The sequence below is a fragment of the Gadus chalcogrammus genome, chromosome 5 (assembly GCF_026213295.1).
Source record: "Gadus chalcogrammus isolate NIFS_2021 chromosome 5, NIFS_Gcha_1.0, whole genome shotgun sequence".
Classification (NCBI taxonomy): Eukaryota; Metazoa; Chordata; class Actinopteri; order Gadiformes; family Gadidae; genus Gadus; species Gadus chalcogrammus.
In genome coordinates this window covers 14,419,482-14,444,049 of record NC_079416.1, presented here as the reverse complement: position 1 = coordinate 14,444,049, position 24,568 = coordinate 14,419,482, and the positions used below count along the sequence as shown (strand labels likewise).

The 24,568-nt window shown below is 48.8% G+C and overlaps 2 protein-coding genes across 5 annotated transcripts in view; one reads left to right on the top strand and one right to left on the bottom strand.

The window, feature by feature from the left end:
• LOC130382594 (arf-GAP with SH3 domain, ANK repeat and PH domain-containing protein 2-like) overlaps positions 1-20,675 on the top strand; it is a 48,173-nt gene extending 27,498 nt beyond the window's left edge. For 2 of the 3 annotated variants that reach the window (XM_056590431.1, XM_056590429.1), the window contains exons 5-28: positions 2,053-2,102; positions 3,615-3,744; positions 3,896-3,981; positions 4,371-4,446; positions 4,659-4,745; positions 5,608-5,711; positions 7,815-7,884; positions 8,209-8,296; positions 8,865-8,913; positions 9,247-9,413; positions 9,813-9,946; positions 10,576-10,670; positions 11,191-11,398; positions 11,902-11,987; positions 12,214-12,329; positions 12,849-12,916; positions 13,572-13,679; positions 14,123-14,369; positions 15,251-15,406; positions 15,581-15,674; positions 15,989-16,047; positions 16,702-16,781; positions 17,349-17,468; positions 18,959-20,675. In XM_056590431.1, the coding sequence (XP_056446406.1) occupies positions 2,053-2,102; positions 3,615-3,744; positions 3,896-3,981; positions 4,371-4,446; positions 4,659-4,745; positions 5,608-5,711; positions 7,815-7,884; positions 8,209-8,296; positions 8,865-8,913; positions 9,247-9,413; positions 9,813-9,946; positions 10,576-10,670; positions 11,191-11,398; positions 11,902-11,987; positions 12,214-12,329; positions 12,849-12,916; positions 13,572-13,679; positions 14,123-14,369; positions 15,251-15,406; positions 15,581-15,674; positions 15,989-16,047; positions 16,702-16,781; positions 17,349-17,468; positions 18,959-19,033 (2,553 nt within the window). In that variant the 3' untranslated portion in view covers positions 19,034-20,675. The remainder of the gene's footprint in view (positions 1-2,052; positions 2,103-3,614; positions 3,745-3,895; positions 3,982-4,370; positions 4,447-4,658; positions 4,746-5,607; positions 5,712-7,814; positions 7,885-8,208; positions 8,297-8,864; positions 8,914-9,246; positions 9,414-9,812; positions 9,947-10,575; positions 10,671-11,190; positions 11,399-11,901; positions 11,988-12,213; positions 12,330-12,848; positions 12,917-13,571; positions 13,680-14,122; positions 14,370-15,250; positions 15,407-15,580; positions 15,675-15,988; positions 16,048-16,701; positions 16,782-17,348; positions 17,469-18,958) is intronic. The other variant, XM_056590430.1, reaches the window with a different exon arrangement.
• Positions 20,676-20,696: 21 nt separating this feature from the next.
• On the bottom strand, positions 20,697-24,536 carry LOC130382600 (integrin beta-1-binding protein 1-like). Of its 2 annotated transcripts, none has more exons than XM_056590444.1 (7): positions 24,433-24,536; positions 23,926-24,028; positions 23,705-23,783; positions 23,498-23,628; positions 23,099-23,191; positions 22,439-22,588; positions 20,697-21,862 (listed from the first exon to the last, which is right to left on the bottom strand). In XM_056590444.1, exons 2-7 carry the CDS (start codon positions 23,998-24,000, stop codon positions 21,791-21,793), a joined length of 600 nt encoding a protein of 199 aa, XP_056446419.1. In that variant the 5' UTR covers positions 24,001-24,028; positions 24,433-24,536; the 3' UTR covers positions 20,697-21,790. The 2 variants fall into 2 exon arrangements, with proteins under 2 accessions (XP_056446419.1, XP_056446417.1); XM_056590442.1 differs by having other exon boundaries at positions 20,703-21,862; positions 24,345-24,530.
• Positions 24,537-24,568: the final 32 nt, after the last annotated feature.

Below are 24,568 nucleotides of genomic sequence, written 5' to 3'. Positions count from 1 at the left end.
TGTATATGTTTCAAAGGACCATCGATACATTTTTTGTCAGTGTGCTCTGTGAGAATAACTGTTTCCTGTTCACTGCTTCTGCCTCGGTCGGTATGAGCCAATTCAGATTGTAAACTACTCAGGGCATCTTTTCCGGGATTGGTTGAGGGAATCCAAGACATTTATCTGTAGGGGTCAATTAGTCATAAGCTGGTAGTAGTAGTAGTAGTGGTAATGATACATGTGATGCACATCATACACCAGTACTACAAGTAGTAGTGATACATATCATACAGTAGTGATACATGTGATACATATAATACAGTAGTACTACTAGTAGTAGGTACACATGTGATACATATGATATTATACAGTAGTACTTCTAGTAGTAGTGATGCATGTCATCCATATCTAGTAGTACTACTAGTAGTAGTGATGCATATTATAGAGTAGTACTTCTAGTAGTAGTGATACATGTGATCCATATAATCTAGTCGTACTACTAGTAGTAGTGATACATATTTTATAGTAGAACTACAAGTCGTAGTGATGGCAGCAGCAAGCTCAGTATTGAAGGCGTTGTACAGTGTGTGCAATTCCTCATCAGCCTGTTTCCTGTAAAGACATCACATGAGTGAGAGTGGGCTAGAGGCCACCACTCACTTTGTGGCAGCATGTGTGAGCAGGCCGGAGGCCACGGCTCACTTTGTGGCAGCATGTGTGAGCCGGAATCCTGCCCAGTCCTGATGGTTGAGCCACTGCTACCAGGTCTGCCTTACCTCTCTCTGGCTCTGACCCCTCCTTCGTCCTGCTCTTTCTCTCGTGAGTCCTCCTCCCTCTCTGTCTCGCTGACAGCGTCTGTCATAACCAATTCAGTTTCATCCTTTTATCTTTTTACTGCACACCTGTTCCCTTTCATCTTTATCGCTCGCTCACTCACTCTCTCTGGTTAAGTGTTCTTCTCACTCTCTGTCTCTCGTCCCTCTCTCTCCCTAGCTCTGTCTCTCACTCACTCACTCACTCACTCACTCACTCACTCACTCACTCACTCACTCACTCACTCACTCACTCACTCACTCACTCACTCACTCACTCACTCACTCACTCACTCACTCACTCACTCTCTCGGGGCCTCACCCTGCTGTGTTGTCTAAGTGTGTGTGTGTGTGTGTGTGTGTGGTGGGGGGGGGTCTCGTTGTCATGACGACACGCTCTGAACCCAGAACAATGGGGCTGTGATGGAGACGGTCACCGGCCTCCATCGCTCACAGATAAAAGCTTTGTTGTTTCTCTCTCTCTCCTGCCGCTGAAGCGGAAGCCATGTATTGTCGCTGCACGACCCTCAAGCTTTTAGGCTTCAATTAAATCTCCCCAACGCGGATGATTGCACAGATTGTTTGTTTGATGTGAATGAAGCGGTGAAACACAGCAGAGCTTGTTTGGAGAGCGTCGCCTCTTTCCAGAGCTTGTAAATAATACTTTACAGCACACACAGTGGGAGTTTGCAATTAGGATTTCATATTTAATTATCGCATACACCTACAACAGTTACCCGTTGGCCGATTATGCCCATGTTATTGTTGTGGGCTAATTAGCCACCCTGGCTCGTTTAGTGTTGGGTGATTACCTCCATTTGGCTGGGAGGGTGTTTTCGGAAATGAATGACATGGTCATTTGAACAAAGTCATTTCTGCTTTGGTTTGCTGTGATCGCTGTTGGATTAGCAACACAACACGGCTTAATGAGGCGTCTTTAACACACACACACACACACACACACACACACACACACACACACACACACACACACACACACACACACACACACACACACACACACACACACACACACACACACACACACACAGGGTGACCACTGTTGTCTGTTTTGGTGGGATGTCCCTGTGCATCATTAGTCTTTGTTTCTGGCTTGGCAGCCGTGGCTGTTGGCCTCGGGTGATCTGAGTAACGTAGACTGAGAACATCTACTCCACTCTCGGACTGATTGCTGTTGGTTATTATAACGTGTCTAACACAGTTGTAGTAAATGTTCCACTTTCTGCTCTTTCCCCAGGACTTGAAGAAGCCGTTTGATAAAGCGTGGAAGGACTACGAAACCAAAGTGTAAGGATCCTGAGAGTATTTAACAAGGGGGTTTGTTTTTGCTTTGACTACGAAGTCTTTCAGATGACTAGTGGAGGTAATACATGAGGAGGTTCCCACTGTAGACACGCCCGTGTGTGATCTTATAGCACTCTTATCTTTATGTCATATTCAAATTTCTTATATATGTTACAAGCTGCAAAGGACATTCCTTACGGAAAGGGTAATTCCTCTCCTTCTCCAAACCGATCTGAGCGGACAGCCCCGGCTCTGTCCCAGAATCAAACATTTTCCACGGGATGCTGTGTGGCTCGTCCCGGCTTGACCCCCCCCCCCCCCCAGCCCCCTTTCACAATTGGACTCTGATGGTCTTTCTGCGATCAATGGAGCCCAATTGTCTGGCTGATTGATAGAACCTCCTCCTCTTCGCTGTGACGCTCCAGCCTCTCCTCCATTCTGAAGGCCGTCCTCAGTAAACACTGCTCTGATCTCTCTGCTGCTGGCGGTCGACGTGTGAGGCGAGAGACAGGACATGACAGACGTACTGACGCGGTGTCAACGCTGCAGTTAAATATGTCAAAGTCAGTGTCGTGGACGGATTTGAAGTGTCAAAGAACTAATGGACAAAAGTGAACAGCTCGGTTTCAAAGCATAATGAGCTGGCCTGCGCCTCCTTTAGGTAAAAACTAGTACAGCACAGCTATGTGGTGGAGGGTTGTTGTTGAGTCGACTGGCCGCACAAGGCCCGCAGCACTGCTGCTACAAGAAACTAGTTTACCAAAAATGCCTAGTCCAAGGTTTATGACACAGAAGCGAGGGCGGAGACGTCAGAAGCTTGAGTTCAGTTGTCTTCTCTCCAGCGTGCTGAGGCTTCGTAAATCACAACGAAGGGCATATGAACAGGAGGCTGGTCGTCACGGTGATGATGATGATGATTAATGATTCATTAATGAAACGCCAGATTGCAATCAGTGTTTGTAACAGCTGACTGCTCATGCCGTCACGCTGCCTTGCTTGAGCGTGACAGTGCCTCAGTCTTGGTTTCGGTGTTGTCTTGCTACCAGCAAAAGTCAAGATGACACCGATCCGCCTGATTCGCTGTCTTTTTTCTTCTGCCTGAAGAAGTCACAGGTTGTAGTCTTGGTGCTTTCTCTTGGAAAGGGGATTAAAGTATCAAACGCATGAATAAGTCCCGGTGACGCAAACAAACCCCAACCTTACGGAAAACCTTTCTTCAGAGGGTAGAGACCGCCAAAGCCTTGAGGGGAGATGACCTTAATGCAAACAACCCGCAGCACATTCAAAAGAAGCTCTCCTGCATGGAACGGACATGCCCCGTTTGATTTAATCTTCGGTCTGACTTTACTTCTGTGATCCGGCCTGCAGAGTCTCTCCGTTGGACTCTCTCTCTCTGTCTCTCTCTCTGTCTCTCCCGCCTCTCTGTCCGACTCTCTCTTGTCTGACTCTCTCTCACCTCCAGTCTCTCTGTCTGTCTCTCTGTCTGACTCCCTGTCTCGCCTTCTTCTTCCTCAGCACCAAGATCGAGAAGGAGAAGAAGGAGCACGCCCGGCAGCACGGCATGATCCGCACAGAAATCAGCGGCGCCGAGATCGCAGAGGAGATGGAGAAGGAGCGGAGGTTCTTCCAGCTGCAGATGTGTGAGGTCTGTAGAGAGAACGTCTCCTGGGGGTACCGGAGGGACCGGTCGTAACGGTCCCTCCCACTCTCGCACGGGGCTGAATGATGAAGTGGCGTCTCGACGACGGCCCCGGTTGTCTCTGAAGGTATGCGTCTGTCTGTGTCCATGTGAACAGTATCTGCTCAAAGTGAACGAGATCAAGATCAAGAAGGGAGTGGACCTGCTGCAGAACCTCATCAAGTACTTCCACGCCCAGTGCAAGTAAGACATGTCTGTCTCTGTCGGCGTCTGATTTGTCAGGCTCTTTGGTGGGGGAGGTGACCAGTTGCTCATGACGTAACAATTTAGTGTTTATTTACTTGAGTTTTAATGCATAAATTTCCCTTCAGCGCAGAGATGTTACTGTTGGAACATGAAACTGGACGTACCAGTTGATAAATTGGCCACAGGCTATGACTCATTACATCATAGTGTGCGCACAGCAAAACTCATCTTCCCTCTACTTTAGTTGTAAATATCACAGCCAAGAGAAGGTTTTCTGAGAACTGTCTCAGCAATGTACTTTTGACCTGCGACGGGAAGATGAGGTGAACATAAAGCATGGAGTTCTCTCACATTCTTGACCCCACTGACCTGACGCCTCTCCTCAGTTTCTTCCAGGACGGTCTGAAGGCTGTGGACAACCTGAAGCCTTCCATTGAGAAACTGGCAACCGACCTGCACACGGTACGCCTCTGATGGACATTGTATCTATCCAAGATATAGATCTAGATCTAGATTTATAATTAGAGATCTACATCTATAGATATATTTATAGATGATTGTTCAAGGATATATATAGTTATAGATCAAAATGTATATATAGATCTAGATAAATCTAGATCTATATATCTATGCATAGATCTATATTTCTTTATTAATTGTACGATTGACACCAGATAAAGCAGGTGCAGGACGAGGAGAGGAAGCAGCTCACTCAGCTACGAGAAGTTCTGAAGACGGCTCTGCAGGTTGAGCAGAAGGAGGTAACACACACACACACACACACACACACACACACACACACACACACACACACACACACACACACACACACACACACACACACACACACACACACACACACACAAACCTCGAAGCCAATCACACACACACACACACAAACCTCGAAGCCAATCACACACACACACACACAAACCTCGAAGCCAATCACACACACACACACACAAACCTCGAAGCCAATCACACACACACACACACACACAAACCTCGAAGCCAATCACACACACACACACACACACAAACCTCGAAGCCAATCACACACACACAAACCTCGAAGCCAATCACCTACTCTAATCATATACTGGTGGAGCTGGGGTTGGCCCCACCTCCAGCTAGCCAAGAACAGAGATCTGCAGAAACAGCTTAAAGACTCAACTATCCCTGTTCTCTACATATTAACTTCACCATATGAACGTGTTACTGGTGTTTAAGGACACCGTTCTAACAGTTGCCAGCTACTGTTGCACAAAGTCTCATGTGAAGAATGCTCTTTTCATTCTTTCTCTTTTCTCTTCCTGTCTTGTTCACTGCTTCCAACTTTTGTGAACCAAGTCTAGGAGAGTAAGTAGATTTCTTCAGATTAAACCTTCATTTGTGTAGAAACTTTTATTTTTCCTACTAATAGACCCGCTCATCCTAATTTTTCCTGATGTTTGTCTTCATAGTGGTTTCTGTACAGTTTGTTCTTTTAATAAAATTGTAAATCAAACACAAGTCCGTTTGTAGGGTTTTCTGTTATATTATGTCTTGTTTTTGACCTTTTTGTTGACCTCTAACCGGCTCCGCCCTGAAAGGTGACCTGTGATTTGTCCTCTCCCCCTGAAGGACTCCCAGGTGCGTCAGAGCGCCACCTACAGCCTCCACCAGCCGCAGGGCAACAAGGAGCACGGCACTGACCGCAGCGGACACTTGTACAAGAAGAGTGACGGGTGAGTCTGACCCCTGACCCCAGCAGCTGGGCGTGGCACCGGTCATCAGCAGAGTTACACAATACACCCTCTTCACAGAGGGGTCACCACAGGGTCTGCTGTGAAGCACCAGGTCACATGGTCCGCGGTCAGTGTGGGTTAGGCAGCAGCTAGTCCCTGACCAGGTGATTTAATTGGACAAGAGGCATTCCATGCACGCTGAACTAGTTTGTGGGACTTTTCAATGCACATGTATCACTCCCTCTCACACGTGTTCCTGATGGCCGTTAATTAGTTTAACGGTCGTCTTCAGCTGTTGGCTCATCAGAATCGTATGCCAGCGAAGTGCTGCTCACTGGTCGCACACTGAATAAAACCAGTTAAAGCCAGTTGTTAGAGTAGCGGGCCTGTGGTAACGTGTAGACCCACACAACGCAGCCAACCAGTGTGCAGGGAAAGTTCGTTTGTGTAGCTTGGCAACAGGCCAGTCCATTTGCAGCACTCTGTGTTCGCTGAGCCAAATCCATGATTAATCAAGCAAACAAATCATAAGCGGCCCCCACTTATTGCTGTTCACTAATAAACGCTGCTTGTTGAACGGGTGTATGAAACCAGTATCATGCTGTAGCGTGGGCGCTCTGCTGCATGTCAGCTCCCTCATGGGTGACTTCACCTAGAGGAGTCATCTCAGTGTTCACCTCGAGGAGTCATCTCACTGATGTGTCACACAAATTGAAGGTAGGAACAGTAGGAAAAACGGGTTCAGCTCATAACACAAGTTCTGTGTTCGATTTGAAGTTCTGGCAGTGTACCAGTACAGACTAGTACATTGACCGTGCTGGACAGACGTATAAAACCAACCCAAGTTAACTTAACCTACTGCCGACCATCTGTTAGTAGGGTTAGTTTTTGTCCTGACCTGATCTCCAGTTTGTTGGGGAGAGCTACAGCCCAGCCTTGATCACCCGCTTCTGTCTGGTGACTTCATCCGTCCCTCACTACAGTTCACCTCAGGCAGTGTGCACCCTTTTCAGAGAACAGCTCATAACACTGATCCTGGATCTGCTGTCGTTCTGCGTCAGGGAGCAGAAGTACACTAAACTAGTGAAACATCAGCGCTGAGGACGGACCATGTGCCCTGGTGGTAAATAAGGGAGCAGACCCTTTAAGGTCGTATCAGCGATGCTAGGCCAAAACATAAATGATCACATTAATCTGATCTTTCCTCACGATCCGCTAGCTGCCCGCCTCATAAGCAGGCCATCCAAAAACCTTTTCTCTGTAGGCAGCCATTGCTCCGAGATTGTACACAAAAACAAATGGTAATGCCAACCACTGAAAAACAAAATTAATAGTATTCCAACCATCACCGACAAGGGGGTGGGTGTTTTGGTGGATTTGTGCAGCGTTCATGATGTTCCCCCCCCTCCCCCCCCGGGAGGGAGGGCTGAGCTGGCTCTGTTAGTTTGGGATCTCGCTTCAAATAACGAGAAGTGATGTCACCAAACATCGCTGATACCCCCTTTCAACAGGTGAAACCTGTGTCCTACCATTAAGTAGAGACACTGTGAACAGGGTCTGTTGTACCACCGTCCATCCCGTTCATCCCCTAACCGTTGATGCTTTGTAAATAAAGACTATTTCCCGAACCTGTGCCCTGCCTTCAGCAAGGCTCCACAGTATGAGCTTGTTCTGTATCGCCTTATATTGATATTCAAATGCTTCTACTTGATTATCTTAACAACCTCTAGCAGCAGGGGACTTTTTAAAGTCTATCATTTATTTGCATTTTGAATATTAATGAGCAGTCTCTTCCGCTCAATATAACTCTAGACTTGTGATGAATATTTCATTGCTAGGGTTCATTCTGAGTTTATTGTGTCACTGTGGCTCTGTGCTTGTATGTGTGTAGAATCTTATCCTAGCTATCCTTGTTGTATACGGGGAATGGGTTAACCTAGCGATTGTTAATGCTTGGCACTTGGTTCTATGAACATCCTGACTGTACAGTAAGTCGCTTTGAATAAAAGCTCATATATGTGTATGTACATGCACGTACATGTGTGTTTACATGTGCACGCGGGGGTGCCTCACACTGAACCTTGTTTCTCCTCCATCTCCCAGCTTGCGGAAGGTGTGGCAGAAGAGAAAGTGCTCAGTAAAAAATGGATACCTCACTATTTCCCACGGCACGGTGAGACTCACTCACTCACTCACTCACTCACTCACTCACTCACTCACTCACTCACTCACTCACTCACTCACTCACTCACTCACTCACTCACTCACTCACTCACTCACACTACAGTAGCAACCATCAGCCGCAAGAGTGTGTATTTCAAATGCTGTGTGTGTTTCTGGCGTCGGCCCAGGCTCCATGGCACTCATTATGGTTCCTCGTTAGTCGTGAATGCATTAAGATTGACACACACACGCACACGCACACACACACACACAAACCTCGAAGCCAATCACCTGCTCTAATCATCTCTCTCTCCCCCTCTCTCCCCCCTCCCAGGCGAATCGCCCTCCAGCGAAACTGAACCTGCTCACCTGCCAGGTGAAGCACAATCCAGACGAGAAGAAGAGCTTCGACCTCATATCCCGTAGGTGTCTCTCCCCCACGGTGCTCCCCTCGTATCCCCCCACCTGGTGTAGGGCTCCTCTGGGGCTCCAGGGTCCTAGTGCCCTCTGGTCTGACCACCCTGTGGACGTCACACCCTGGATATGATGTCATGGCTGATCTTACTCCTTGAGCCAGACAGCCCGTAACAAAGAGGAGGGTGTTAACTAGAGTAGACCTGCCTTCCCCCCCTGCAGTAGTGGGGTCTTTATTATCCATTTAATATCACTGCTAATGGTTAACTGAATGACGTCTAGCTATGCCGATGGCATAATCCAAGTGGCTGGGCTATTGATGCTACGGTTGAATGTGTCTGGACTGCAGAGTCGCTCGCCATTTAAACACGGAGAGAAGTTCTGCTGTGTTTCTCTACACCCTGCGTGTCAGTACTGGGCTGGAGTCCGTTTGTAGCGACAGACTTGAGTCTCTTGATTTGAAACCCATTCCTCCTCATGATGAGATCACCCCGGCACCGTGGTCATGTCCCCCTCTGTTCACGTTTCTCTCCTTCCTTCCTCTCTGACCCTCTTGGCTCCTGCTCCCCACTCCAGACGACCGGACGTACCACTTCCAGGCGGAGGACGACCCAGACTGCCAGATGTAAGACCTCAGCCTTTGCCCCCTTTCAGGACGTGTGTGTGTGTGTGTGTGTGTGTGTGTGTGTGTGTGTGTGTGTGTGTGTGTGTGTGTGTGTGTGTGTGTGTGTGTGTGTGTGTGTGTGTGTGTGTGTGTGTGTGTGTGTGTGTGTGTGTGTGTGTATACCGTTTACCACAATATTCCCACATTATACAATCTCCCTGCTCCACCCTCGACCCGGTCGCCTGCCCTCCGTCCTCAACCCTTACCTCCCTCCATCACATGTATCCTCCCTCCGACGTCATCCTCTCCGTCTCTCCTCCTATTGGCTGCCCCTGCTCGTCCCCGTCCGTCCAGATGGATCTCGGTGCTGCAGAACAGCAAGGAGGAGGCTCTGAACCAGGCCTTCAAGGGCGACCCGCGGGCCGGGGAGAACAACATCGTGCAGGAGCTCACCAAGGCCATCCTGGCCGAGGTGAAGAGGATGACGGGCAACGACGTGTGCTGCGACTGCGGAGCGCCCAGTGAGTGGTCCGGCGCCACGCACACAGCGGGGGGGGGGGGGGGTCGGCCTGGGGCCCATCGGCCTGGGGCCGCGACCCACAGCACGCGCAGAGATAGTTAGTTATGGATATGGAAATGTTAACAGCCAAAGCAGGTTAAAAAGCCAAGTCACATTGCACACATGGTTAAAGTATATAAATACTATTGTACTACCATACCATACCAAAAGGGGGCATATGACAGAGTCAGACCTAGTACCGAGTAAGTATTTGAGACTAGTAGTACAGAGTTTGAGAAAGAATTTTTTTTTATTGAATAATCTTCTCAGGGTTTCAGCAGTATGTTACCGTGCTTGGTAGAATACCTCTGGGCACGGACAGAGGTTCAACTACTGTTCTCTTTCTCTCCCTCTCTCCCAGACCCCACCTGGCTGGCCACCAACCTGGGCATCCTGATGTGCATCGAGTGCTCTGGGATCCACCGGGAGCTGGGGGTCCACTACTCCAGGATCCAGTCGCTCACGCTGGACGTGCTCAGCACCTCCGAGCTCCTGGTAGGTCGGCTCTCCCCCGCTCGGTTCACCGTCCTGTCCAAGGCCTTTGATGTGTGTCGGGCAGAACAGCGTCATGAACACATTAGGTTGGGTTTTGGCAGGTTTCTGCCTTATGCCTCGTGTTGGGCCTCAGAGCCCCCTGTGTATGGGGGATGAATCTCGGGGTTCTTCATCTTAAAGAGTAGACATGGAAGACGGGTCGTACTGGGAGGAGGTCAGGGGTTAAAGGAGGGAGGGAAACTTAAATAAAGGAAGAATGTAGGAAGAATCCCAGAGAGCGGGAATTAGGCTGGAGGCTGAGGGTTCGAGGCTGAGGGTTCGAGGCTGAGGGAGCGATGCTGAAGGAGTGAGGCAGTGGTGCTGGTTGCCATGGTGACGCCACTGGTGATCTGACTGGTGTTGAGACCGCTGCTCCACGTACATTTGTCCTGTGATCTCCACGCCGTTCTGTCTGAGGGGTTGGTGTTGGAAGCGGCGATCTCTTCACCAGAGAAACGGAGCGAGGACCTTGACTGCTATCTTTTGGACCGAAATAGATTCTCTATTGAAGTGTGTGTATTTGCCATGTGCCTGTTTGTCTATTTGTGGGTGTTTGTGGTGGACTCACAGTTTGTGTTTGACTTCTGCAGCTGGCCAAGAATGTGGGGAATGCAGGATTTAATGAAATCATGGAGGCTTCTCTGGCGGCTGAAAATGTGGTCAAACCGAACCCTACCAGTGACATGTAAGGCACACACCCTTACTCACTCCACACACACTCACACACATGCATGCACACACACCCATCACACACAAACACACACAGCCATCGCACAAACACAAACACACACACCCATCACGCGGACACACACACCCATCGCGCACACAAACACGCACAAAGCCAAAGCCGAAGCACACGCACACACACTCCACTCAAACCTCTCCTCAGGCCTCCCTTGGCTTCTTAACACAGAACAGAACCGTATATTCATGGCCAGCCACTGCATGCCATTGAGCTCATTAAGGCCCTTCCATTACTGTGATGGACGCCCAAAACAAAGATGATATTGAGTGTGTGTGTGTGTGTTTGTTCAAACGGTTTTCTGGTTAGCTTGCATGTGTGTTTATTCAGTGTGTGAGTGAACTTCGTTCAGTATTTGTGTGTGTCTGTTCAATATTTGTGGTTGTGTGTGTGTGTTCTGTAGTGGAGTGTGTGTGTGTTCAGTAGTGGACTAAGCCCCTGACGTCCTGCTTGTCCCCAACAGGCAGGCGAGGAAGGACTTCATCACGGCTAAATACACGGACAAGCGCTTCGCCCGCCGGCAGACGGCGGGCCCCTCCGGCCCCGGGGGCCCTGCGGCCCGCCTGCACACGCTGAGCGAGGCGGTGAAGGCGCGGGACATCTTCTCCCTCATCCAGGTGTACGCCGAGGGGCTGGACCTCATGGAGCCCATCCCGCTGGGCAACGAGCACGTCAGTACACACACACACACAAGCATATGCACACGCACGCACGTCAAGCACATGCACATGCACACACACACAGGCATACGCACACACAGACTGGTGCATGTGTTTGCCTTATTTACGTTGTTAATAACATTCAATAAAACATTGAATGTTTTCTTAAATGTTGTTCTTACATTTTTTCAATGTGCGTTAAATGTGTTCAATGAGAGTTTGTGATAACCTATTTCAGTCTACAAGATATTTCAATGTGTTGGCCAGATATGTTGAATGATGGTCAAATGAATCTCCCTCTCTGGAAAGGCTGTATGCTTTATTAGGCTGGGATTAGAACCTGGCTTTGGTTATCCTCTGTCACTGTATAGCTCTGGCAAGTCTTTAAAGTGTGTGTGTGTGTGTGTGTGTGTGTGTGTGTGTGTGTGTGTGTGTGTGTGTGTGTGTGTGTGTGTGTGTGTGTGTGTGTGTGTGTGTGTGTGTGTGTGTGTGTGTGTGTGTGTGTGTGTGTGCAGGAGCACGGGGAGACCGCCCTCCACCTGGCGGTCAGACTCGTGGACCGGACCTCGCTGCACATCGTGGACTTCCTCACTCAGAACAGGTACTCAGAGGGTCCAGGGAGTACCACCCTACACCCGCTTCATACTCTTTAGATCAAGAAGGGCACACCATCCTCGGTCTCCAAAACAGCCTGTTAGTTTTCCAAAGATAATTAAATGATCTCATCTTCTCTCACTCTCGCTTAAATGTTCCGATGCTCCTATGACGGCTGCTCGTCCTGCACATCATCCAGGTGTCCCCCTCTCTCTCCCTGTGTGTCTGAGCAGCCTGAACCTGGATAAGCAGACAGCCAAGGGCAGCTCGGCGCTCCATTACTGCTGTCTGACGGACAACAGCGAGTGTCTGAAGCTGCTGCTGCGGGGGAAGGCCTCCATCGAGATCGGTAGGCGACCACCCGTCTGCCGGGGGGGGGGGACAGACGGACAGTGGGCTGTGGTTACTACCGAACCGTCTCCCTTTATCCCTCGCTCTCACAATCAGTGAAATCTCTCTCTCCTGTCTTTCACTGTACACACACACACACACACACACACACACACACACACACACACACACACACACACACACACACACACACACACACACACACACACACACACACACACACACACACACACACACACACTGTGCAGGGTCCAAGTCGTTTCCAGGCTGGGTTCCCAAAGCCCCTGGCTTGCCAAAAGCCCCTCAGAGAAATCTTCCTCCCAACATTTTCCTCTATTTACTCTCATTTGCCCTGAAACTAAACTGAGTGAGTGATGAGTGGATGAAAGAGGCCATTGTTCTCTGAGGAGAACCACGTGGGGACACACCTCACAGCCAACCCAAGCAGCCCAACGTGGCCAAGCCTGGTCCTCAAACGGCGCGCTGAAGTCTTGTTGGTCTGTTCTCCCTCTGCTAGCCAACGAGTCGGGGGAGACGCCGCTGGACATCGCCCGGAGGCTGAAGCACCTGCAGTGTGAGGAGCTGGTGAGCACCCACCTGTCGGCACCTCAGAGGGGAACAGCCCCGGGTTCACTGTAAAGCCAATCAAATTTTGATCGCGATTTCGATTTTAGCGTTAAACGATCACAAAATTAACATAATCTAGTTAATTTTGCTTTTTTTTTTGTTTTATGATTTATAGAAAGGGCAGAACAGCTGGATACATATCTGTATAATCTTTTTGACCATTTTGGGTATTTTTCTAAGTAATTTTTTTAAATTTCAAAGTTCTCATTTACAAAGTTTTTTTTGGGAGAGACATGCTGAATAAATACAACATGTTTTCAAACTCAAAAATAATCGTTTGAATAATCGTGATTTCGATATTGACCAAAATAATCGGGATTATGATTTTTCCCATAATCAAGCAGCCCTAGTGTCATGTAATGTTAGGGTACCCCTTCGTCAGGTTAACATGGGGTTCCCTGTAAAGTTGGGGTTGGGTGTTCAGCGTAACATTGTCTTCCTCTGTGTGGGTGGAACGTTGTGGGTCTCACATTGGGTTCCTGTGTGGGTATAACGCGGTGTGGGTGCAACGTTGGGGTTCCTGTCTGGGTATAACGCGGTGTGGGTGTAACGTTGGGGTTCCTGTGTGGGTATAACGCGGTGTGGGTGTAACGTTGGGGTTCCTTGTGTGCAGCTGAACCAGGCGCTGGCGGGGAAGTTCAACGCCCACGTCCACGTGGAGTACGAGTGGTGCCTGCAGCACGAAGATCTGGACGAGAGCGACGAGGATCTGGACGAGAAGGTGGGGCGGGGGGGCACTCATCCATTCACTCATTCATTCATTTCACACACAGAGCGTTCCCAATCCCTCAACCTTACTAGGTGGAGCGTGGACTCTGTCTCGCCCCCTTCCTGGAGGAAACCAGACCTCTTTCATTCCTTGATGACTCCCCCTCTCCTGCAGATCATGATGTTGACCCTCAGGACACCCTCTGTATTCCACTGGCTCTTTGAAACAAGTGCCAAGCACTAACAATCGCTAGGCTAATCCATTCCCAGTATACAACAAAGCTATCTAAATTAAGATGCTACACGTTGCTAAGTACTATTTTTAAGTAAAGAGTGCTAAAAAACAAATCCACTAATCACATCCATCCACCCGAGTATCATAAGAAGTCACTGATAAAGTCGCACTGAAGCCGAACCCCGTGTAACCCTGTCCCCCCACCCCCCACGTCTCTCCAGCCCAGCCCCCACCGGCGGGACGAGCGACCCGTCAGCTGCTACGCCCCAGGGGCCAACTCCCACCTCCACGGGTCCCCGGGGCCGGGGGCCCGGGACGGGGTCGGCAAGGAGAAGCAGCGGGGCTACGTGACCAACCTGGTGAACAACGAGACCTACGGGACCATCCTCAACAACAACCCCCCCCTGGCCGGGGGCCCGGGGGGCCCCACCACCGCCTCGGCGCCGCCCCTGCCCCCCAGGAACCTGGGTAGGCTCCCTTGCCCGGGTTGGGCCAGTCTGGGGTCTATGGGTCTGTCTGTGGATCAGTCTGGGCTCTATGGATGCTTATATTTCTGTCTGTGGATGTGGTCTGTGGAGGTGTCTGGGGTCTATGGATGTGTCTGGGGTCTATGGATGTGTCTGGGGTCTATGGATGTGTCTGGGGTCTATGGAAGGAAGTCACTGGGAGCCAGCTAGCCGTAGAGGTGCTGAGGTTCACACATGTTGGATTAAGATCATAGTCCTCTGGTGCAGGTCCTCTGGTGCAGGTCCTCTGGTGCAGGTCCTCTGGTGCAGGTCCTCTGGTGCAGGCCCTCTGCCTCTCTCTCTGCAGGCCCACCAGACGGCGGGTCCGTGTCAGAGCATCTTAATAACCTTAGTGGCCATCTGGTGCCTTGCCAAGCAATATGGCCGCCCCCCCCCAATCACTGCATTCTACACATTCCCTCTTCCCATCAACCGTCTCTCCCAATTACACTCCTGTATAAAGAGATCAGAAGGGGAGGGTTAGTCTCACCCTTTTGGGTGAGAGTCATCTGGTCTCTCTGGCCATCCCTCCCCCATCGTGTGTGTGTGTGTGTGTGTGTGTGTGTGTGTGTGTGTGTGTGTGTGTGTGTGTGTGTGTGTGTGTGTGTGTGTGTGTGTGTGTGTGTGTGTGTGTGTGTGTGTGTGTGTGTGTGTGTGTAAACCTGGCTTGTCCTTCTGACTCTCTCCCTCTTTCTCGCTCTGTCTATTCATGTTTATTTCCTGCCTCCAGTGCCACCTCATCATTCCCTGCCCTCGTCCCTCCCTCCTGGTCTCCCTCCCTAACCTTCCCCCCCCTCTCTCTCTTCCCCCCCCCCCCCCCCCCCCCCCCCCCCCCCCCCACAGTCCAGTTATCCGGTCTGGCCGGTGGCACGCTGCAGACCTCCCTATCCTCCAGCTGGAAGCCCGGCTCCCTGGACCTGACGGGGCGGCAGAGGTCCTCCTCCGACCCCCCCAACATGCACCCCCCCATGCCCCCCATGCGGCTCACCTCCAGCGGAGGTACCGGCCGTTCTCTGTTCCCCATTCCCCGTTTCCCGTTTCCTGTTTCCCGTTCCCCTAAAAATAAAGATGTATTCCCAGTAGACTGATACTAACATTGTGTACGGGAATATGTGGTGTGTACTAAAGGCCAGAGAGGCTGACTGTACTGCTGTGTGTCCGCTGTGTCTCCAGCGCTGGGGATGCCTCCTGCAGCCAAGCTGCTGAACGTGATGGAGGGCAAGGTCCCGCCGGGGCCCCGTGGGGGCCCGCCCAAGTCTCCTTTAGGGTACGACTGTGCACACACTCACACACCAACTACATGCGCATAATACTCATTTATAATACGTAATTTTAGTAAACTCCATGGACTCCATGGCCCAGCTGCGTTTCTGTTGGCCATGTTCCCACAACGCTGATGAGGGTGTCTGTTCTATTGTGGATTTAACTCAGACTATAACTGGGACATAACCACAACCACTTAGTCACTGAGTTACAATTTGTGTCTAAAGCTAAAAACAATATTTTGTTATGACCTGAAAGCTTTTACAAGCCGGCTCCCGAGGGAACTTCAACGCTGGTCTGCTTCTGCTCTGTTTCCAGGAACGACAAGAGCTTCACCCGAATACCTCTGAACCGCAAGGGATCCATAGAACGACAAGGTGGGTCATCAACCTCATATCAAACCATGCGTGTTCAGACATGAGATAACGTTACACAGAGCAGAGATAATAAGGTAACATACCTGAGATAATAACATAACACACAGACCTGAGATAATAACTTAACACAGACCTGAGATAATAACATAACACAGACCTGAGATAATAACATAACACGTACCTGAGATAAAGGCGTTACACAGACCTGAGATAACATAACAGACCTGAGATAAAAACGTAACGCAGACCTGAGATAATAACATAACACAGACCTGAGATAATAACGTAACATAGTCCTGAGATAATAACTTAACAGACCTGAGATAATAATGTAACAGACCTGAGATGATAACTTAGCAGACCTGAGATAATAACTTGACAGACCTAAGATAATAACTTAGCAGACCTGAGATAATAGCTTGGCAGACCTGAGATAATAATGTAATGGACCTGAGATAATGAGGTAACAGACCTGAGATAAGAACGTAACAGACCTGAGATAAGAACGTAACAGACCTGAGATAATAACATAACTGAGATATTAGCTTTACACGCTAGCCACTTTGCCCCTTATCAGTCGAGACTTGGTTCCTTCCTCACAGCACACGGAGAGTGTTTCTTTCACCCTGATGTCATTTCCTTTTCCTGTTCCAGCTAAAGAAGTCCCTGGATGCCCAAGGAATTCCATTGGTCAATCCATGCCTCCGGCCCCCACTCCAAGGAAGGGACCTCTGGTAAGGCCCCCCGTCTGTGACACTCTGTCTCCCCCTCTTTCCCCCTCTCCCTCTGAACTGAGTGTGCATTCATTGATTCACCCGTGGCTGGTACATGAGTTGTGCGTTTGTGTTGATGTACTTTTGTGTGTCGGTGGTGAGGGGGAACACAACGATGCAGGCTGTGTGTCCTCTGTTTGTGTTTGTCGTCGGTGTCTCCGGCCTTGTGATTGGGTGCCAGTCATCTGTGTGCTTCTCTATACTGTGAATTTCCTGATTTATTGAGGAAATTAACCAGCGACCACAAGAGAGCGCTTGTCCAGAAAGCGGAACAAGTCATGGGACGTAAATGTTCAAGACCCCTTTTTGTGTTCCAATCTCATGAATAACTTAACAATGAAACCATGAGGAATTAGAGCCGCTAAACCATGAGTGATATTTCACCTGCTACCGTTGTGTTAAGGTCCCAGGCGGATTAAGCAAGGATTCCTTGAAGTAGAAACTGCGTTATGCTATTTTTATCCCCAAGTTCCACCTCATTAATGCTCTCTTGTGAACTCCGCTCCGGCGGTGCACTCTGTGTTCCAGAAGCACAAGCCCAAGCGCGTGAAGGCCATCTACCACTGCATCGCCGACAACCCCGATGAGCTGACCTTCACCGAGGGGGAGGTGATCGTGGTGGACGGGGAGGAGGACCAGGAGTGGTGGGTCAGTACCGCACAGGGGGGGCCCTGTGTGTGTGTGTGTGTGCGTGTGTGTGTGCGTGTGCGTGCGTGCGTGCAGGTTGGCTCTGTGACTTGGTGGGAACCTGATGTGAGAATTCCAGTGTTGTGTGTACACAAGCTTGCGTGTGTTAGAGAGACTGTGTGCGATTCGTTCACATGCAGGTGTTTTTCGTGGCACGGTATCTTCCAAGCGGGCTCCGTTCCAACTCCAGCTCTGTTCACACAAAAGTTTTCCTATGCAGCACTGGATGTCCGTTGGCCTGGTAACCATGGTGGCTCGAAAACACGATAACGAAATGACCTCATTCTTTAACATCAGCCCCTCTCTCCCCCCCTCCATTCCGTCCGCCTCTGGCCCCCCTTGTCCGAGTTCAAACCAGCTGCGACTTGTTTTCCACTGGGCTGAATTTAGCCACCATCTCTGGCCCATGTTTGGCGCCTCTGTTCAGGCAGCCAAGTCCCCACGTCCCCCCCCTCATCTATGGCCTACATGGAAGAGGAGGTGTGTGTGTGTGTGTGTGTGTGTGTGTGTGTGTGTGTGTGTGTGTGTGTGTGTGTGTGTGTGTGTGTGTGTGTGTGTGTGTGTGTGTGTGTGTGTGTGTGTGTGTGTGTGTGTGTGTGTGTGTGTGTGATGAATAATGAATCTGATCTCGTTCCATCTCGGCCAGACTTAATTAGGTCTGATCTGTTCAGCTTCAGATGCATTACGTTTTATTTACATTTCAGTGACTTACAGTTCACGGTCAAAATGAGAGGGCAATTCAGCGCGTTGCTAAAGTTGTTTTGGTCGTTATGTTCTAATGCTGCCATGCTGAGTCTCCTTGGGAAGGGAATGGGGAATTATGTATTAGACATGACCTTACACTTGAACCCTGAATGATTCCTGAGATAACTCATGTCATAGTTTTTTGTTTTCAGGTGTAGCAGACATTTTAAAGTACTTTAAGTACAGATCACACAAGGTAATATTTGAAATGTAACTCTTTTTCGAGGGGGTTTAGAGTGACCTAGCCTCCGTACTAGCCCTGTAGCTATTAGCATCCATAGCAGGTAGCTTAGTTATTAGCGTATGGATCCATGGCAGGTAGCTTAGTTATTAGCATATGGTAGGTATTCATAGCGGGTATCTTGGTGGTTAGCATGTGGTAGGTGACCATAGCAGGTATCTTAGTCATTAGCGTGTGGTAGGTATTCAGAGCAGGTAGCTTAGTTATTAGCGTGTGGTAGGTATTCAGGGCAGGTAGCTTAGTGATTAGCATGTGGATCCATAGCAGGTAGCGCCTTTTTGTGTTGTGTTTGTGCTTTAGAAGCTGTCCAGTTTGTTCTCAAACTGGTCCTAGTTTGAGTTTTGTGTAAATGTGGAGGCCCCTAACCTCAGCGGTGTGACGTAGTGATGGTGTTGTGAGCCCTATTCACCACCAGGTGTCGCCATTCGCCCTGAAACCCCTTCCTGTCTGTTCTCTTGTTCAACAGTTGGGTCACATAGAAGGGGATCCGATGAGGAGAGGAGCCTTCCCAGTCACCTTCGTCCACTTCATCGCCGACTGAGAGGTCAACCCGGGGGGGGGGGGGAGCACGGGAACCGATCCGGGGCCTAGAACGCCGCCGGACTTCCTGTCTCTAAACGCTAACGAAAGAAAGCGAGACGAAACCGACATCGACTTTTTCTCTGTGGAGTAGCTGTCGTCTGAACGACCAATGAGACGCCGCCGTTTCCCCAGCGTGACGGACCGGCATTCGCCTTGGGGGTTCGTCAGGTGCCCAGTAGCTCAGTGGCACCGTATGTGATTTTAAAGTTGTTAATATCAGTTAAAGACTATGAAGAAAAAAAAAAAGAAATATGATTGTAGTGAATGACCTCTTGCAATAAATCGCACTTTTCCAAGTCTTGGGCTTGGTCACAGGTCACAGTTCAACTCAACTGACTGAATGAAGGTCCTACTGGCAACGTACTGTAACTAACACATAGAACCGTCGAATGTGAACACCCTCAACTCTCTAACATTCCACCTCTTCTCCAGCTGAGCGTTTCGTAGCGTCTGTGTTTTAGAGATGCTGCTTCTAGCTGCTTTGACCTTTTTTTTCCCAGCAGCTCTCCCAAGTGGAGACACTTTCTAACGGTGCTGACCCAGAAACACGAAGGACCTGCCAGCCTCCCATCCCTTCCTCCCCCCCCCCCCCATGTCCCATATTTCTCCCCCAGACGGGCATCAGGGAGACGTGCTAAATTTAGAAAAAAGAGGAGGCAAGTTCCTCACCTGGGCGAGTTCATCTCCTCGTGTCTGACTGTAAGAAAGTTAAAAACATGCCTATCTGTAACGGTCGATTTCTATATCCGCCATTCTTCCACATCCTTCATGTGCTGCACCACAGGCCCGTGCTAGGCTGCTCCTGTGGCCGTGTGTCGCTGTGTGTAACGTCTGACACCCTGGCTGCAGGCCGCGCCTTCTAACCCGCCACCCCCGCTCTGCTCCTGTGGTCGGCTGTGTTCCTGTCGCCTTGCACGCGACACTCTGCCTCATGAGGGGCAAGCTGATGTGTTCTGGCTCTCTATTGGAGGCTCTCACCCAGAGCCCTCCAATCCACTGGTTCTCACCCAGAGCCTTCTAATCCTCCGGCCCTTGGACACAGAGCCTTCTCACCCACCGGTCCTCAGACCTGGCAGAGGAGGGGACATGTTCAGTCTAGCGCTAGATCAAGAATATTCTGACAAAGCATTCTATGTAATTAACTTTATTTTGGTTGCAGAGCAACTGTCCTCTATCTCTTTCTGTGTTTATAAAAAATCTATATAAATATATAAATATGTTGATATTTACACATTTAACCTAACAAGAGCCTGCAGTGGATTTTGTGAATGACAAAAGGTGACGCTGCGTTGTGATTGGTGGATCCGATGAGCGCTCCTCACTGGAACTAAGAGGGTTGATTGTCGAGGTTGTAAATAGAAGTTGTTTCTGTGTGATATTTAATTGTAAAAAAAATGTTAACCTTGCCTTGGTGATTAAATGTTGTTTGAATGCACTGTTGTGATGGAACAGTACACACACACACACACACACACACACACACACACACACACACACACACACAGGTTCATTCATTCTTGAAGACTAAAGATTACTACATTGACTCTTAACTTAAATGTGCAAGTAAACAGTCAAATGAAACTGGAATAATAAAAACATGAAAGAATCGTCTTGTTTCTCTTCCTTATGGACTGATGTTCATGCCTTCATCTCTGGCATGTTGTGTTTATTGAATTTATTCCATAATGTAAACAGACATACTTCCTCTGAAGGGAAATCATTGAAAGCTGTGTATATTTGTGAGGGTTGATGGATTTATTGCATTTTTTAAACCTCCAAACATTTAGTTTAAAGTTTAAAAGGTTTTATGGACATTAAAACATAAGCCAGCCTTCATAACAATCTGTATTGAAAATATAAATAATTCTTTATTGTGCCAATAATGTATTGAGTCTGAATCATCCCGACTGAAAGCAGGGAGGGATGGAGTTGAATGAGGAGGTATGGAGGCATGCAGAACTAGCATTCAACATTTACCTTTTCAATTTAAACAATACAAAAATACCAAGAGAAATCTATCAACATTAATGTGCATTCAGTATACTTCATAACTTCAACCTGATGTGCAGTTTGAATGTAAGAAAACATGATTCCACGCATTGTGTAGTTGAGAAGAGGCAACACAACGATGATGGAAGCAATCACGATGGAGGTGAATAATAGCCTGTTTCAACACTAAATACATGAGGTTGTTGTTATAGCAACCTTTGAACTTGCTGCCGCAGGCCGCTGCACGTACCAATGTTTTTGTACCACTTAAGTCACTTAAGTTTGAAGTACCTTCAAAACCAGAATGCTGCTCCAAGGATATCTTCTTCAAAAATAGCTAAATATTTCCCACACTTATCCCAGATGAGTCACAATGGTTCCTGTCGCCTATTTATACAAAGTCAGTGAGCAATAAAAGTACCGTGTTTATAAGGCTGTAAAATACAAAGAAGAGATCCAATTTCCTTTGTTTGTCACCCCAATCAAAGCTTTGTACCCGACAGGCTCCTTCAGGCAGAAGATAATAACTAGAATTATCAATTAAAGAATGACGTTATGGATTATTAATATTTGGTTATCTATTCACAAATAGTAAATCTGAATGAAACTGAGGTCATTTAAATTATAATGTGAGAAGAAAACAGGGAGCCGGATATTGTTAAACAACCTGAACATGACCTTGAAGAGTCCGACCGGGCTGAGGGTCAAAGGTCGCCTGTAACCTGAATCAGGACTTCTCTGACGTCAGGGCGCAGTCGAAAGAGGATGACAGGACCTTGCAGATGGACTGGGCCTGCTCCTGGAAGAACAACACATTCATCATATGAATATACCACTGGAGGATATTGAGATCATAATCCAAGAGCATCTGTTGTTGTATCGATTCTCATATTTAGAGAATGTCCTCCTGAACAAGGGGGGGAGGGGGAGGGTACTGGGTTCGATACCTGATGACCACAGCCCACCTACAGCCCCTCCCCCTCCTTGCTCCTTTATCACCTGGAAATGGAAGAGATCAGACTGTCCTGATGATCTCTCACACTACATTCACCTCCTCTCAGACTTCACCCCCATTGTGTCAACAGCCAAATCTGCCTTCTACCCTACCAAAATCAACTCCAGCGGCTCGAACCCCAGGAAACTGTTTTCAGTGTTCTCTTCCCTCCTCACCCCTTCCCCCCCTCCCCATCCTTCCTCCTTCACTGCTGACTTTACCCAGAAGGGGAAGGACCTCAGCTCCTCTTTAGCCCATTCTGCCATCCTCCCTCCCCCTATCCCCACCTCTGTTCCCTGACCTCCATCATCGTTACACCCTCAGGTATCTCCTGCTGTGCGTGGTCAGAGAGCGTGCGGCCGGGGCTGGAGGTCCACTCACCGCACAGCTGCACTGGTACACCCAGACGCTGCAGTGCTCCTGCTGCCCGTCGGTGGTCTTCAGCGCCAGCAGGTTCCTCCCCGCCCCCAGGCCGTCGTCGTAGCACAACATGCGCATGATCAGGTACAGAGGGTGGCGGTGCAGCACGTCCTATAGGAGGAAAGCACCGACATGTTTAAACCTATCACAGTGAGGTACAGAGAGTGGCGGCGCAGCACCTCCTGTAGGAGAGCAGCATGTTTCAACCAATCACGATGAGGTACAGCGTGGTAGCAACATGTTTAAACCAATCAGGATCAGGTACAGAGGGTGACGGTGCAACACAGCCTATAGGATAGCAGCACCAACATGTTTAACCAATCAGGAGGTGTAACACAGCACCAGCCTCCAAATAGTTGGACAGCACGATACCAGCATGTTTTAAGCGACCCATCGAATCTAGCTGGGATTCTCCGAAGGTTGTGTTCTATTTTAAAATTGTTTTGTTTTGCTTTTTATGAGTAAAGCATTTGATGATTGATGTTCGAAATATGTTTAATTAGTTCATTTGGTATATGGTCATTTGATACTGCTAAGCCTAGCCTCGCAAGACTGCCAGGTCAGCCATAACTAACAAACTAGCGATTCCATCCTGTATGAATGTTAGTGTTGTACACTCACACACTGGTCCAGCGAGGCCACTTTGACTCCATACTTGGACACCCCCAGCATCATCTCCTCCTCACCGGGAACAAACGGCAGCTTCCCATCTTGCTATGAGAGGAGGAAGACCCTTAACTTGTGTTTTATCTGCTAACTTGAGTTTTATCTGTTAACTTGTATAATATTTGTTAACTTGTGTAAACTTGAGTTTTATCTGTTAACCTGTATAATATTTGTTAACTTGTGTAAACTTGTGTTGTATCTGTTAAATTGTGTTGTATCTGTTAACTTGTGTTGTATTGGTCAACTTGTGTTGTATCTGTTAAATTGTGTTGTATCTGTTAACTTGTGTTGTATTGGTCAACTTGTGTTGTATCTGTTAACTTTGTTTTTATCCGTCCCAGGTGGGTCCCCTACCTGTGCTGCGTCGATGTAGTTTATGAGGTCCAGGGGCTCCTGAAGGGCCCGGCTCATGTCAAAGTGCAGCTGCTCGAGGGCCCCAACGTACTTCACCCTGAACTCAGTGCATGCCTCTGATGGCACGTTCCCTACAACCACACAACTCCATCAAACTAGTCCACATAGAGAAGGGAAACTTTGAATAAAGTCTTGTTTTCTGCTCACCTGCACCCTTGCCGGAGTCGTTGTCAAGGCTGGCGACCGTGCTGGATCTGGAGAGTCCTCCCAAGCTGGAGTCAACTGACTAACATGAACAGAAACGTGTTAATGATTTCATTTCATTTTGAAGTGTGTGAGTGAGTGGATGAGTGAGTGAGTGAGTGAGTGAGTGAGTGAGTGAGTGAGTGAGTGAGTGAGTGAGTGAGTGAGTGAGTGAGTGCGTGCACCTTGCTCTTAGTGCTGATCTCACTGCTTTGAGAGCTGCTGCTGCTGTGGCGCTTCTTGACTTTTCGGAACATCATTCATCACCATGACGACCGCCTTCTCATCCTGAGCAGCAGGTATAAAAGGTATTCCAATCAACAGTTTATACTTTCTCTTTCAGAGGGTTACTTCAGTGACCATCACTGCCCTCTGTATGCGAAGCATATGGTTTCTCCTGTAAGGAGGCTACTTCGTTTAGTCAGTCGAAACCATTGCTTATAGATGTCTTTTTCTGAAAATAAATTACATTCTGGCACTTCCCAAATATACTCGAAGCTTTGCAAAAGTTTTCGAAACATGAAAGTATCGGATATAAAGTGGATTGGCCCATCGGTGGGCAGTAATAAATAAATAATACAACTGGTTGCTAGGATAAACACACCGTAACGTGATCCTCATTCGCTTCAAGAAACTCCGACTTCTATGAGGGAGTTGCCCGTACGAGCGATGCGCATCCAGGCAGGACGTACCGGTGAACGACGGGCTGAGTTCGGGTGTTTCGGCTCGTGGGTTCGGCTGCTTTCTGTTTCTGAGTCGCGTTGCGCCCCAGTGTGTTCTGCGCCCGCCGCATCCGCGCGCCGTTGCCGCAGCCGCCGCCCAACTTTT

What these genes read in the sequence shown, in the direction of transcription:
- LOC130382600 (XM_056590444.1), bottom strand. Translation starts at nt 24,000, where the DNA reads ATGATGTTCCGAAAAGTCAAGAAGCGCCACAGCAGCAGCAGCTCTCAA. An exon ending in CGACTCCGGCAAGGGTGCAG is followed by an intron (nt 23,629 to 23,704) that starts GTGAGCAGAAAA and finishes GTGTGGTTGTAG; the next exon opens with GGAACGTGCCATCAGAGGCA. An exon ending in TGTACCAGTGCAGCTGTGCG is followed by an intron (nt 21,863 to 22,438) that starts GTGAGTGGACCT and finishes TTGTTCTTCCAG; the next exon opens with GAGCAGGCCCAGTCCATCTG.